Raw genomic sequence first — 14,936 nt, forward strand, 5'->3', positions numbered from 1 at the left:
ATATCCGATTCTCGTTCATGCGCATTAATGGTTTGTGTCTAAAATCGAATAGGACACGGCATACTAATTTAAAGAATATTTATATATAGAGGATATTTAATGGTTCCCTGTTTAATATAACAGATATTTCACGAGTATGACAAAGTATCGAAATTGTTTGTCGTACGAGTTAAATACATGTGTTGGGTTTCTCGCTAACCCTTTTATTTCTTCTGACACCACATCGTTACGTTAATCGATGAAATTCAAAACAAAACATACACAGGTATGTAAATTTCTTCAGTTTTATTAAAATATGACTTTCATTCAAAGTACTTGCCAATCAAGATATATCAAATTCCAATCCAATATATACTCCAGGAGTAGAACGTATAAACTCACAAATAATTCACAAAGTAAATAAGAAATGACTAAAGTCAGATCAATTCCAGCAGTATCCAATAAAATTCACTCCAATTCTTTTTAGAAGTAACCAACTTGAAGAAAATAACTGCACAATACAAGTTTCTTGCTATTCCTTATGACTTAACTAAACTACAACTCAAAACCATAAACTAAACTACTCTACACATTTCTATACTCTCTATCTAAACTAAGATAATAAAATCCAAAGTCTCTCTGTTGATAAGACCAACTCCAAACACTAACCCTAAAAACTCTCTTAAACTAACTCATATTCCAAAGACTCACTCTGAAAACTCTTCGAACAACTCGATCTCAACAAGCAGCCCCTACTCTAAGGTAACAGGCCTTTATATATGGCCAGCAAACTATTCTTGACCAGTGACATCACTTACTAAACCCAACTACCTACATTATAGATGCTAAACTTAACCATGCACCGACAGTCTAATCATAGAATGACATCATGGTCAAGTTCTATATATAAATCATCTAGGAACCAACTATAAACAGATCATAACCTCATACCTATTTATACCGCAGCCTGAGAATCTATTTTAATGCAGCCCATCCAATGACCACATACCTGTGTATACCACAGCCTGGGAAGCTATTTTAAGGCAGTCTACCCAATGACCACATACCTATTTATACCAGAGCTGAGAATCTATTTCAATGAAGCCCCCTGGATGATCGCATACCTATTTATAAACCAGTCTCCCAGACTGACCAGACTGACCAGGCGGCTATGCATATACCAGTTCTGGAGACTGACCACATGTCTATTTATAAACCACCCATATGGACCTAACACAGCCTCTGATAACATATATACACCAGCCTCTGAGAATGACCACCAAGGTACAATATATCATCCCCAGAAGGGACTGACAACTATTCACATCCACAGGTGCCTGACTCGTTTTATAAAATAATAACATATAGAGTACATATAAATGAGAAAGGTTCTGAACTCCCCCAGGCTTGAAATCTGATGTATTTATTTCTAAGTACCGTAGCTTCGGTTGTTTTGGGTGGATTTTTTCGAAGTAGGACTTAAATTGAAGAGAAATGGCCAATCTTTAAAATAAGCCATAACATGTTGTTGATTTCTCGATATTAATTACGAAATCGGGCGTGAAACTTCAAAATCCCCTCGATTTTGTTTAGTCGGACAAGTTGACGTAACGGGGTCACCACACTTTGACTCTATTGGACATAGCTTTAAATACGAAGTCCACGGGTTAATCAAGAGGTACGCTTCATCAGATCACCGAATACAACTATTACATACACTTACTTTATGTATACGAGCACCCTATCGACGGCCCCGGAACTTTTTATGCATACTGATAGCAGATTTTCCCCTTGAGTAGCCATGTTGTGTCAGCCGCGGTAAATTTGAACAAGCATTCTGATTGGTTATAGAAAATGTGTTGAACCAATCAGAATGCTTGTTCAAATTTACCGCGGCTGACACAACATGGCTACTCAAGTGGAAAATCTGCTATCAGTATGCATAAAAAGTCCCGGGGCCGTCGATAGGGTGCTCGTATACATAAAGTAAGTGTATGTAATAGTTGTATTCGGTGATCTGATGAAGCGTACCTCTTGATTAACCCGTGGACTTCGTATTTAAAGCTATGTCCAATAGAGTCAAAGTGTGGTGACCCCGTTACGTCAACTTGTCCGACTAAACAAAATCGAGGGGATTTTGAAGTTTCACGCCCGATTTCGTAAACTAATATCGAGAAATCAACAACATGTTATGGCTTATTTTAAAGATTGGCCATTTCTCTTCAATTTAAGTCCTACTTCGAAAAAATCCACCCAAAACAACCGAAGCTACGGTACTTAGAAATAAATACATCAGATTTCAAGCCTGGGGGAGTTCAGAACCTTTCTCATTTATATGTACTCTATATGTTATTATTTTATAAAACGAGTCAGGCACCTGTGTCACATCTAACATACTTAAGACCTAATAATTACACCATGACTCTAAACAACCTCCACTGGTTTTAACTCTATCAATTACTACTTAAAACCTTATCTCTGATCTCGACAGTCGTCAAGGCCGATTAGAAGCCACTTCCATATTACCACTAAACTGACCATCTACAATTAACCTCTTACTTTTTACTCACCTTAAAAATAGCAAACAGAAAAATCCAAATAAATGAAAATAAGAACCTCACACATGTTATATTTAACGGGAAACCATTCAATTTTCTTTTTATTGTATTTCATTAACTTAATATGTTGTTATATACAAAATTAAAAACAAAAACAAAACGAAAAATTAATAGCGTCAAAAAGTGCGGGAATCAGTAATGACGTCATCTCTTTAAGACGTTACTTCACGTCAACTTGACGGCGTCATTTTGAAAGGACTGATCAACGCAATGCCGTTATAGGAGAATCTGTGCATGTATAGCTCACGTCAAGTAAGTATTATGTTAAAAAATTGTCTAAAAATTTCAGAAATTCAGCAAAATATCCAATTTATTTATCTCCGCTTCGATTGGAAAAATAGGCAAGTTTCAGCGAAGTGAATAGAAAGGTCCGCTCTTATTGGTCAAACACGGAAAACTTATATTTTCACTGCAAAATCTTATATTTTCTCTGCAAAATCTTATATTTTCACTGCAAATTCTGATATTTTCACTGCTCATCGTTGCAGTGAAAATATGTTTGATCAGTTTGATAAATTTCTATTTTTCACTGGCAAAAATGCCATAAATAGCATTTACGTAATGTGTCATACTGCTATGTCTAATTCTAATGCTTACGCACACGTTATATACACTGAGTAGACTCATACACCGGAAGCTTAAATGCCCTTAGCTGCCCAAGTTGTATTGTCAAATGTGCTATCTTTTCCTCTCCAGACGGTGAGTGTGCGTGTATACAAATACAATAAGGAGTGTACACATGTGTATGTGTACACATGTAAGGGTCGAGTGCCTCAAGCTACTTAAGCTTTAAAAATAAGAAAACGTTTTAAATAGGCATTATTTTACTTCGTTCGTTGTTTTAAATTATTATCTTATTATTATTATTGTTATAACGAGAGATCGTGAGCCAATTAAAATGAGCCAACACACTGTATTGATTGGTACATTTGTAACGTGCGCATAAGGGTGTTGCTAAAAATAGACACGATATTATGTTACACAATGAAATACACAGTACTGGGGAGAACTACACGTATAGTACATGTAACACAAGGTGAGTGACAACAAGATGTGGTTATCCTATGATTATTATGTTGTAGGTATTTCTGCCTACAAATGAATAAGTCTCAACTTTAGTCTGTAACATGTGTGTATTCGTGTAGTCTGTAAAATGTGTGTATCCGTGTTTCTGGTTTGTACGGCCGTATTCATAGATATGAAGCTATATGAATCTATACTGTAGTATGTAGTGAATCAGTTATTCGTGGAAATATAAACATGCGTTTGTGGAATACTAACTAGGAGTACGCCTTGATCTCACATGCTTGACATAAGAATAATTATATCAGACATTGTTCAAAGTAATCAGTTACAGTAATTTCCTTATATAGTGTCCCTATAGTCACCTTGGGCACAGTATACATGGAGTGGTATAAGTACAATACTAAATAATATTTGTGACGTCAATGTTATGTGTAACACGTGACCAGTGCACACTCCAAAGGATAGGTTATAAACAACTGCAGCTGAACTGACTGTCGTTTGAGGGTGTGTACAACCAAAAAATATTATAAGCGGTTTTAAAGGGATTTCCACCCTTATTTGGGTTTCATTAAATTTTGTTTATAAAACATATAAAAGAATCTACATGTGTTCTTATGAAAATCGTATGCCTCACTAACCATACACATAAACTTGTTAATAAACATATAAAATTAATTTGTGGATTTTTTTTTTAGATCTAGCTGAATCGATTAACAAACGTTCACGTGATCCCGATTATATCTGAACATGTGTCACTGTGTCGATCAGAATGAAATATTTTTTTGTAAATAATAAAAACGAGAGGAAGTAAGGCTTAGATTACTTGTGTAGAGTCCTTGATGTGCTATATTTAGTGCTCGCGCAATTTTTTTTACTACCGGTAATGACTCCATCCCTTCATTCGCTCATTTGAAGTCCAAAATTTATATCAAAGTCTGAAGTTTTCGCTATTAATGATGTTATTGTATAGGTTTGATGACAAATAAAAAACACGGGTACTCGAAGAACAGTAACCATAACATTTATAGTGTATTGGGGAACCCCCACCTGGGGAATTTAACCTTTTTACACACGAACTCCTACGTCATATTAAAGTAGGAGTATATATTTTTCATTCTCTTTATTATCGAATATACAAAATACCAATTTCATATGTTATTTACTAGGGAAAACAGATACAAACCTAAGAAACACATTTTCTTCAGGTACTTGACCCCAGGAAATATATTTTGAAGCTAACAATAGTTATAAAAAGTACATTTGTAATAAGAAGAAATTGTTTTTATAAGGTACAGGATAGTAAAAGAAAATCCAACAACTAGTATTCGGGGACGATTTGTTAGTACCTGGTCGCAAACTGTGATCATCGATTAATTGATTTTGTCACTTCCTTACACACTGTCCAGACCTTCTTGTTTCCCCAATATATTAATGTCAATTTCTCATGATATTGTTATTGATTTACTTGAATATATGATAGCGTCACTTGAAGTGTCATTGCTGTTTTCCATAGCTTTGCGGAAGGTATGTATGTAGGGGTGGATTAGCCACTGGTTGGCTGGTTTATATGATGGACAAAAAACTTTCTAACAAAATATCCTTACAGGCCAGTATTTTTTTTGTCCCCCGTTAGGTAAAAATCAGTCCCTATACTAGCAGCATGGATAACTAAACTTATATACATTGTAAAGGAATCGGGCTTTACCTTATGATTTTGTTAGAATATCGAAATTGACAGACACGAGAAGTTTTATTCCCTACACCAACTATACCAGATTGACCACGTGTGCACTGAGCTGGGTTTTAGATTTCAAAATACCCCGGACCATCCTAAATAGCTAGTTTTTAGATTTCAAAATACCCCGGACCATCCTAAATAGCTAGCTTTTACATTTCAAAATACCCCGGACCATCCTAGATAGCTATTGTTAACGGATCAAGGGGCCTGATCTCACGTGTTTTGTTTTAATTCCACCCCAGACATGTACTTTGACAGATATACCTGTCCTTGACCTGGGAGTTAGTATTTGTCATGACCTGTCAACTGAGAACGGCCTCGCTTGATTCTCGGTATATCCTCAATGGGCGTATTGGGAAGACACTTTGTGGAATATTTTTTTGTCGTTTTGATTCTTGACTATTTAAATACATTTTTGTTCTTATATACATGCATTTACTATTAACAAATCATAAAATACTTTTGCACCTTTGGTCTTTTTAAGAAATATAGCAATGTTGACAGTATGTACTACTCGTTTTAATTTTTTTTTCTTGTATACATGCATTTAGAGTTATTCGTTTGATTTTCCTATTTTCCAATAAGATACAATAATGTTTACTAGAGACGTGGAAACAAACCATGGTCTTAAGAATGTATGCCTTAGTGGATTCCAACTACTTCAGGGACTTACTTATGGAACTTGGGTGTATAGCAAAATTTCTGGTTTCCCGAGACAAAGTCTCCTTTCCGAGGCGAAATAGACCCAGGTCCGTTTTCATGAAACCATTCTCATGCTCAAACGTGAAATCCGTGTTCAACCCAAACTCGTTTCAAAAATTAGATATCAGTTTAAAAGGAAAACCTAGACATGTAAGATAATAGCTCGCTTTGTTTTTTCCCCCGATATCTCCAGATCGTTGGAAACATGAATTCAAGTATCAGTTTATTTCTAAAAGTATCTGAGCCTGAAAAAAATATAAGAGCATGGGCACGGTTTCATGAATACTGTTCCTAGTCTCGGAAAGCTAGGGACTTTCTATGTATCACTCAACCTCATCTATACCAATGGAGCAGCTATGTATACAATAACACCAGCTCCTACAAGGGCGAATAACCGCAGCTGAAACCGGGGCTATATTTCACTCGTATTTTATTTAAATCTAAATTGTGTGTTTTGTGATAATAAGTTAATTTGTACATTCATACTAATGTGTTCTGTTTTGTTTCAGATGTTATGACAAGTGTTGGAGAGGAGTAGTATATTTACTAAAAAAGTATCTGACACGTCTCAGTATTTTATTGTGATAATACGACTTGAATACCGTAGTTTTCAAAGCAAAACAGCAGCACTCTACTGTATGAGATGGACGATATATACTGTCCTGTTTGTTTAGATGCTTTCAAGGAACCTAAGCTACTGCTGTGTCGACACACCTTTTGTAAAGATTGCTTAGAGCAGCTCATAAAAAGATATGAGCCAATGACAAAACGTCAAATCGTGTGTCCGTGTTGCAGGACGGAAAATCCATTGCAGATAAAAGGAATAGCAGGATATCCTAATAACTATTTTGTGCGTGATCAAAAGGTTACAGGCAACAAACAACACTTGGATGCTGGACTGGATCCGGATGAAGGCTATACTGGTGTCTTACGCGAGGACGACATAGAGGAAGACGGACAAGGTACCGAGGAAAATTGCTTCTCAGACGAGCAGCAATGGACGAGACCACGAGTTTTGAGATTTCCACGAAACCACAGCAAGACGCATTATCATTGTCAATTCTTATCCAGCGTAAACATAGAGCGATCACGAAGGATCACATGCCTGTGTCCAATGCCCCTTGGTAATTGTCTGGTAGTAGCGGACTGCAGTAACATTATCAATGTGATATCTCTTAGTGGTGTAGTTGTCAGTCAGTACCGCGTGCTGCCCAAAGTCAGCATATACGATATTGTTTGTAGAAATGAAGGGACCTTGCTTCTATTAGCAAGTGATGTCAATGAAATTATTTCCTATCAAATAAGGTCAAATACGCATTCCACGTTCATCACATTGGTTGATTTCAGAGGCAATGCTATGGCGTCTATGTCTGACGGGTGCTTGGCTGTAACTGGAGTTAACACTTCCGGTTCGTCTAGTATTAGAGCCGATTACGGTCAGCTGCTAGTGTTCTCTAGCGTTGGTACTCTCTTAAAAAGGATTGGCGACGAATACATGACATTTAAGCCAAGTTGCGTAGCAATCAATTCGTTTGAAAACCGCATATGTTTCACCGACGTTGACCGGAAGTTAGTCTCATTACTTAATGTTGATGGCTCACGTGTTGGCGATTTCACAGGAAGAAGCAATGAAAATATGGTACTCCGATCAGTATTAGGAGTTGAATTGCCCAGGTCCAACTTAAAACCATCTGGTTTATGTTGTGATGCAGAAGGGAATATCATAGTTGTAGATGAAGAAACACAATCCATATTTGTTCTCGACTATAACGGATTATTTCGCGGATTCGTGGTTTTAGAGGACCGAGAGGGAGAGGCGCTATATAGACCCTTTCTAGTGGCATGTGATCCGACGGGGACTCTGTGGGTAGGGGATAACTTTCAAGGGAAAGTTAACGTGTACAAGACTTCAAACTTCATCAATGTGTTGGACCAGCCAGCGTCCTAGTAAGAGACGTATTTAGCTAAATGACAGTTCTTGCATAACTTGAATGAGTTATACTCTTGTATAACGTAGAGGAGTTATTCAAGAACTGTCATGTAGCTAAATCTATGTTTTCCTAACACAAAATTAAAAAAAAAAAAATGCTTGGTAAACTCATTACCGAAGTCTCTAGCTCAAGTTCGATTATCGCAACATGTAATGAGTATACATGCTATGTCGTGTTTCATGTTTTTATGCATGTTGCCCACTTTAATTTCATGTTATGCACTATTTGCACGGGCCTTAACGACTAGGTCCTTTTTTAAGAATAGTAGTGCGCGACTTCAATCTATGTGGTAGGGGTGTGGTATAATTTCCCTCATCAAAAAAATAAATTTAGATATTCCTCATTTTTAAACAAAAGTAAAATAGTCTAAATTGCTTTCAAACATGACTGACCAAAATCCACAACCACCAAAGAGAATACGAGATGAGAATAGAATTGAGAATCCAAGAGAAAAACGTGTATCAGACTCAGGAGAAATGATGAAAAGAAGAAATGAAAAGAGAAAGACAACAAGTCTGTCCTTGGCAATGTTAGATTCTATGTACAGTCAGATGAGAAGAAAACCGAAGTATTCAACAAAATTGACAGAGCAAAACTACTACTGAATAGCAAGATATCAAATGTCACAAACACAGAACTTTTGAATCATGTTTTGGATTTATTTCTGAAAACCTATGAAGATACAGTACCAGAAGATAACATTGAAAGTATTCAATTCAGACAGTATCTACATTGCGAGAAAGATTCCACACAGGAAGCAATTTACTTTATTACGGAATCGGCCATCAGAAACATTTGTGCAGGAATCCAATTACATTGAAAGGAATGTGCAAAACTTGTTGATGTTAAAGACGTGCAACGTAGTGGACATGCTGCAAAACTGACTTTTATGGGTGAAGATAAGCATACCTTCAAGTGTGACACATCTCCTCATATCGAAGGAGGGAAGTATTTAGTAAATTTGAGGATGCTTCATTCCCTACTAGGAAGTGGACTACGTTACACTCGATATGAACGAATCGGAAATGCTGCTAATTTCGGTGTCTGCCCAGAGTCCTACTTTGAAGGCATTCACGAGATATACTGTGACGTTACATCTGAGGTTACAAAAGAGTGTATCAAAGATGCTATAAATGATGAAGTTGCGCAAACAATATTGCAAGCAGAAGATGGAGACTATGAGGGAATTGACATTCTTACTGACGCGCGACATGGATGGAGAAAAAACGCAGCACAATCGGATATCATTGCTCTGGGATGTATGACACACAAAGTTGTCGGTGCTGTCACAGTAACACGTGATGATGATCCTGTCAGCCAAAGACATGAGCTTATTGGAGCGAAAACTTTATATAAGCATTTTGATGATTGTGGTGTTAATGTGAACATTCATGGACATGACAGGAACGCATCAATCAACAAATACTTGGATGCAGAACAGCCATCTGTAACGAATGCCAATGACACCTGGCATGCTGCAAACGGGGTAGCAAAAATCATCAAAAGTTTAACAAGTGGACCAAAGAAAATGCATGGAAAAACATGGCATGGAGAATTATCTGACAAAGCAGCATCCATAAAAACTCATTGGTACTATGCGATGAGACATTGTGAAAAGTCTGTGGAAAAATTACGGATGCTGCTGGACAATGTTGTGCAACATTACAAGGACATTCATGATGGTTGTTTGCCGAGTTCCCGCTGCCACACGGACGAAAATTATAAGCCATCTAAGGTTATCATCAAGGACTCTGCTGCAGAGAAACTCCTTTTGCAGGCAATCCATGGCTTGCAAATTTACCAAAATACAGCGGACTATATACATTGTATTGACACGCATTATGTTGAATCCTTCAATAATGCAGCACTGGTATACCATGACAAGAGAATTTCATTCGGTAATAAGGAATACCAGAGGCGTACAAACATGGCAGTTCCAGATTGGAACCAAAATGTTGATCGTGACTTCACTTCAATAACTTGGTATGAGGATCCCCGCAAACCGCGTAAAAGATCAGGACATAAAAACTTAACTCCACAAAGTTATACACACCTGGAAAGACTTTGGAACAGTTTTATTGCATACTTTTATTAAGTTCATATTTCTGACACTTTGATCGTTTTTGTGTCTTGAATATCAATATTATCAACAGAAGAGATTTAGGATATCTGCTTTATGTACTAATTAAGTAAGTATTACAGTATTGGCACATCCAAGTTTTTGATGCAAATTATATATATATATGTGATAATTCTATATAATTAAGTATAAATATAAGTAATATACAATGTATATGTAATTAGTGTCACTAATCAGTTTGAATCGGTTAATTAAATATAATAACCTACAGAAAATATAGCGTATTTTGTTTGCAGTAGTAAAGTGTTTCAATACCAGTGACTGGTAAGTGACCAGTGGCTGGTGTCAGCCACTGGTCAGTATGTGATCTTATCAGTGTGTGTTTACAAACACAGCTGTTGATACTATTTTTATTGCTGTCTGGGAACAGGCTCCTCCCTTTAAATTAGTCACAGACTATGCGGTAGGATCTACCGCTGACTCGCCTTTAGTCTTTCACTTATGTTCTTACTACTCCGCTTCCAAAAACCTTATATGACGATGACTGTTGCAAGGACGTTGAATTCATTAAATACCAAAACGAAACATGTTGTCATGGAAAACACGTTCCATACTACCGAGCATCCAAACACTTCAACTCTCCCCACGTGTTTGACGGTTTAACAATGGAATCATAATTGGGAACCATACGCAATATTAGTCTTCAAGAGTATTACAACATCAACGGACTATTAATCATCTGGATGTCACTAACTACCACATTTAACCTGTTTGTTAGTTGTATGTATTTATAACTATTTTTTGTTAATTGTATGTATTTACAACCATTTGTAAAATTGAAATGTCTCCTACAATCACATTGTCAATGAAAATCACATTGCTTTTCCTAATAAACTACACTAAATTTGAATGACTCGCCTCCTTATTTACGGTACAGTATCAATAATATACATCCGTTACTGAATGCAGTCTCGTCTTCCCTTGATGAGGATTTTGTTTTATCGGTATTTCAAAATAACTACTGAACAGTCCAAAAAGAATACACACACTGAAGGCAGAGAAGCTACACATACAGTTCTTAAAAGATAGGAAAGAATTAAGGTTATTTTACGCTAATCCTGACTTGGGCCACGCGCCGCGATATTATGAGCTGAAAATAGAAGTTAAATAACACGTGGCATTTTATGAGTTCGTTTTTAGTTTATTTTGTTTAACGTCCTATTAACAGCCGGGGTCATTTAAGTACGTGCCTGGTTTGGAAGTGGAGGAAAACCGGAGAAAAACCACCGAACTACGGTCAGTACCAGCCAACTGCCCCACATGGGTTTTGAACTCGTAACTCGGAGGTGGAGGCTAGTGATAAAGTGTCGGGACATCTTAACAACTCGGCCACCGCGGCCCTAGATCGTAATTGTCCATTGGTCCGTTGTATTATATAAGGCCAACACAATTCTATTTTATGTTTTATGACTGGTTTATTGTAAAGATTGATAAAACAATCACTTTAATTATTTCGCTTAATATATGCTAAATGACATAAAGGGGAAATTCTAAAATGTCATATATAACAATAGTAGCTTGGCTTACATGTGATTATTTAACAAATAGTGTTCGTCTGATCAAAATCGAAGTGTTCTTATAATTAACATTGTGTACTTATCTGTCAAATCGCAATCAAATTCGTAAAATCAAACTACTTTGTGCTTATTGTTTCCACGACGTACTAATGACTAGTACCTCATTACAGTGGCATTGTGCACGCAACACCCTACTGTCCTTGGCACGGAATTCGCATTAACACCCAGTCAAATCCGACATGGCAATGTGCACGTAACACCCTACTGTCTTTGGCACGACACTCTCCGTACCACTTAGTCAAATCCGACCTGTTTGTCTGGACTGCATCCGGGTATACGGTAGATCTGGAGCCTCATTGTTCTAATACACGTCCGATGACTCGCTGTTCAAGTGCTCACCTGCATAATTCCGGACCTAGATTAACTTTATATATACTAAGCGCAGACCACCATCACACATGATTGGGAAATCCGGAACAGCGTTAAGTGAATCCATTGGAACATCTTTCAATGATAGCGCAAGACGCTGAATATTTTGATGATAATGGTGGCCGATGTCCAATGGGCCAATACGGAAACAATGGAAATGTACTCCCATACATTTGGCAAGTCCTTGTTAGGAATCACAATTTCAAGGTATCACCCATTTACTGTTTTCACGGCCCTTCTTAATTTTGCGACAAGACACGATCTGTTCGCCTTGACGTTTACATTTGCTTTTCCCTTTCTATGTGTTTATATCAGTATCACCAAGGAAGCCTAAAACAACCTATTGTCCGATAGTAGGGTATCGTTTTGTTACATCCATGATGAAATGTTATCGGCATTTGTCTCATATAGATGTCCTGTTATCAAAGCATTATTATTTTTTGCCGTCGGTAAAATAAGGTCCAACAATGCTTACGATATATTCATCGATGGGCACTATATCATCACGGACTTATCAGGGGACAGTTCTTGTGCAATGGAACACTCTTCCTTTTGGATTTGTATTTAGCTTTAACAATATTTTCAGATACACTTACACACTATACCACAATACAATTACATCTATCAGTAGGTTTGGAAACAAGATATATGCTGATACGGTATTATTTTGGATGTACAGATATGTGTCATCCATTACAAATATCACAGAGTCGGATATAAAGTTAGAGAACAGTTGAACACAAGTCTGTAGTGTGTTTTTCATGAACTTCCTCCTGCGAGATGTGGCTACATCCAAAAGGAATTGGAACAAACTCCAACGAGTGCGCGTTTAGCGGCAACGATGCTGCTCGAGACTAGCTGTCGATTGTCTATCCAACATAGCGTTCCTATGAAAGTGTAGAACACAGACCCCCAAACTTCGATCCTCAGACCAGTGGTATTGTAACACTGTTCACCAGCCAACGACGGGTCAGAAAAGTCGACCTTACTTGTTCCACTAAATGCATTACGAATGCTACCCAACAACCCAATGAGATCCTCTGAAGCAACTCCCTCGGTTGGAGACCACGCCATGTTTAATGGTCTGTTCCGAGACGAGACTGCAGCATGCAACATGCAGTTTGATTTGATGTGTGTTTTAGGCGATTAGTCTCTCTTGAAACTTTATTTTTCTTCCTAGGCCCTTTTTTATTCGGCCTGAACAAACTCCACATGTTATTAATTTTGCCCTTATCGACAGTTTTTTTCGTTTATGTATAATTATATTATAGACTATTGATTCCGTACGAAATGATTAAAATGACAAATTAAGTCTGATTTCCACACTACCTATCCATATGCATGTATGTCTCCTGTCGACGTGGCAGATTGTATTCATTTTACATTTAACACATACGGAGTAAATCCTTCATTTTACTTTTTTTCTTAAATCTAATTAAAACAATTATATCCCAACTGTTTATTTGTTGTACTTATATTTGATATATTTTAAATTTGAAATCTTTAAAATATGACCAGGAAAATTATTATTTAAAAATTTGTTTTAATGCTGTGGTTATAATGTAAAACTGCTGGTGAAGTAAATTAACGAACTGAAGCGTATCAGCATGGATAACAAAATTATATCAGTTTGAATTATCTTTGGTGATAATAAGACTGTATTTGAATCAGGAATATAATTTTTCAATGTGTCATTTGAAAAGAGACATCCACTTATTCAGCTTGCATTCAATCTAAAATTTGTTTCGTTTTTTACTGCATATCTGCATTTTGCATTTACCGCTACATTGACCAATCACGTACTTCATCTTGACCATTACCGCCACCTGTCGCGTCATATCCGAGGTCAAAAGAATACCTTACGGCTATACCGAAAAATATCAAAAACTGACATTTTAGTGATTCGAACTCCGGGCCTTTCGTTTACTAGATGGCGGTTCTACCATATGAGCTAGGTAAATTACTTAAATTGAGGTTGATATTGTAATTAAAAATCAATCTAGTTGATATTCAAATTAAGATATTTAATCAACTACGTTTTCCCCAATTTTTGATACCATGCAGGGTGGCGGAGGACCTATTTAGGAATAGGACTTAAGTTTACTTTTGGTACAGAGAATGAAACAAGACACTGAAAAAGTTGTTCTTCCGATGCGCTCAATGTTCAAACATTATTTGTTTTCGGATACACCTCCCACAAAAGTTGCAAATAGTCCGATGAAGCAACTTCACTGTTATATAATGAAATATCCATTGCAATTAACAAACATATTTTCGCAAATAAGAATATTTTGATGTGATATATTAAAGGTTTCTATTCAAAAACTCAGTTTGGACATTTTTTTTTTATTTTGAAAACGGGAAGAAACCCGAGTACCCGGTGAAAACCCACGTGATCAGACACGTGAATCCATACCTTTTCACGTCCTATCAGAGAATCGAACCCTGGCCGCCTAGATGAAAGGCAAGTGTGTCACCACTGTGCCATCCGATCAACCTACCATTGAATACCGTGTTAGCTCTGTCTGATGAATTTGTCTTCTATTTGATAATGTATTTGGAGAAAATGCTTTAACGATGCTGTATAGTTCTTCTGTTGTTAGCCGTTTCTCTTCGTTGTAGCACTAATTTGAATAGCATCGCCGTCTTTTACACTTCATTTCCAGAAAATTACACAATATAGATCATGTATGTTATTTATGTTGGGGTCCATATAAAGGAAAGAATAGGCTGGATTAACATTGATGTACGCGTATCATAATAGTAACAATGACTGCTGTGTATTGTCAGTAACAA

At 36.8% G+C, this 14,936-nt stretch overlaps 2 protein-coding genes across 3 annotated transcripts in view; both read left to right on the plus strand.

Annotated features, from left to right (window-relative positions):
* Nucleotides 1-14,936, plus strand: part of LOC117321560 (ADAMTS-like protein 2) — a 153,831-nt gene that overhangs the window by 121,214 nt on the left and 17,681 nt on the right. The window lies entirely within an intron of this gene.
* Nucleotides 3,566-11,044, plus strand: LOC117321561. Of its 2 annotated transcripts, none has more exons than XM_033876019.1 (2): nucleotides 3,566-3,633; nucleotides 6,573-11,044. In XM_033876019.1, exon 2 carries the CDS (start codon nucleotides 8,944-8,946, stop codon nucleotides 10,147-10,149), a length of 1,206 nt encoding a protein of 401 aa, XP_033731910.1. In that variant the 5' UTR covers nucleotides 3,566-3,633; nucleotides 6,573-8,943; the 3' UTR covers nucleotides 10,150-11,044. The 2 variants fall into 2 exon arrangements, with proteins under 2 accessions (XP_033731910.1, XP_033731909.1); XM_033876018.1 differs by having other exon boundaries at nucleotides 6,573-8,547.

Source organism: Pecten maximus, chromosome 2, assembly GCF_902652985.1.
Source record: "Pecten maximus chromosome 2, xPecMax1.1, whole genome shotgun sequence".
NCBI classification, from domain to species: domain Eukaryota; kingdom Metazoa; phylum Mollusca; class Bivalvia; order Pectinida; family Pectinidae; genus Pecten; species Pecten maximus.

Excerpts from the sequence above, each read along its gene's own strand:
- LOC117321561 (XM_033876018.1), top strand. The coding sequence starts at position 6,707 with ATGGACGATATATACTGTCCTGTTTGTTTAGATGCTTTCAAGGAACCT.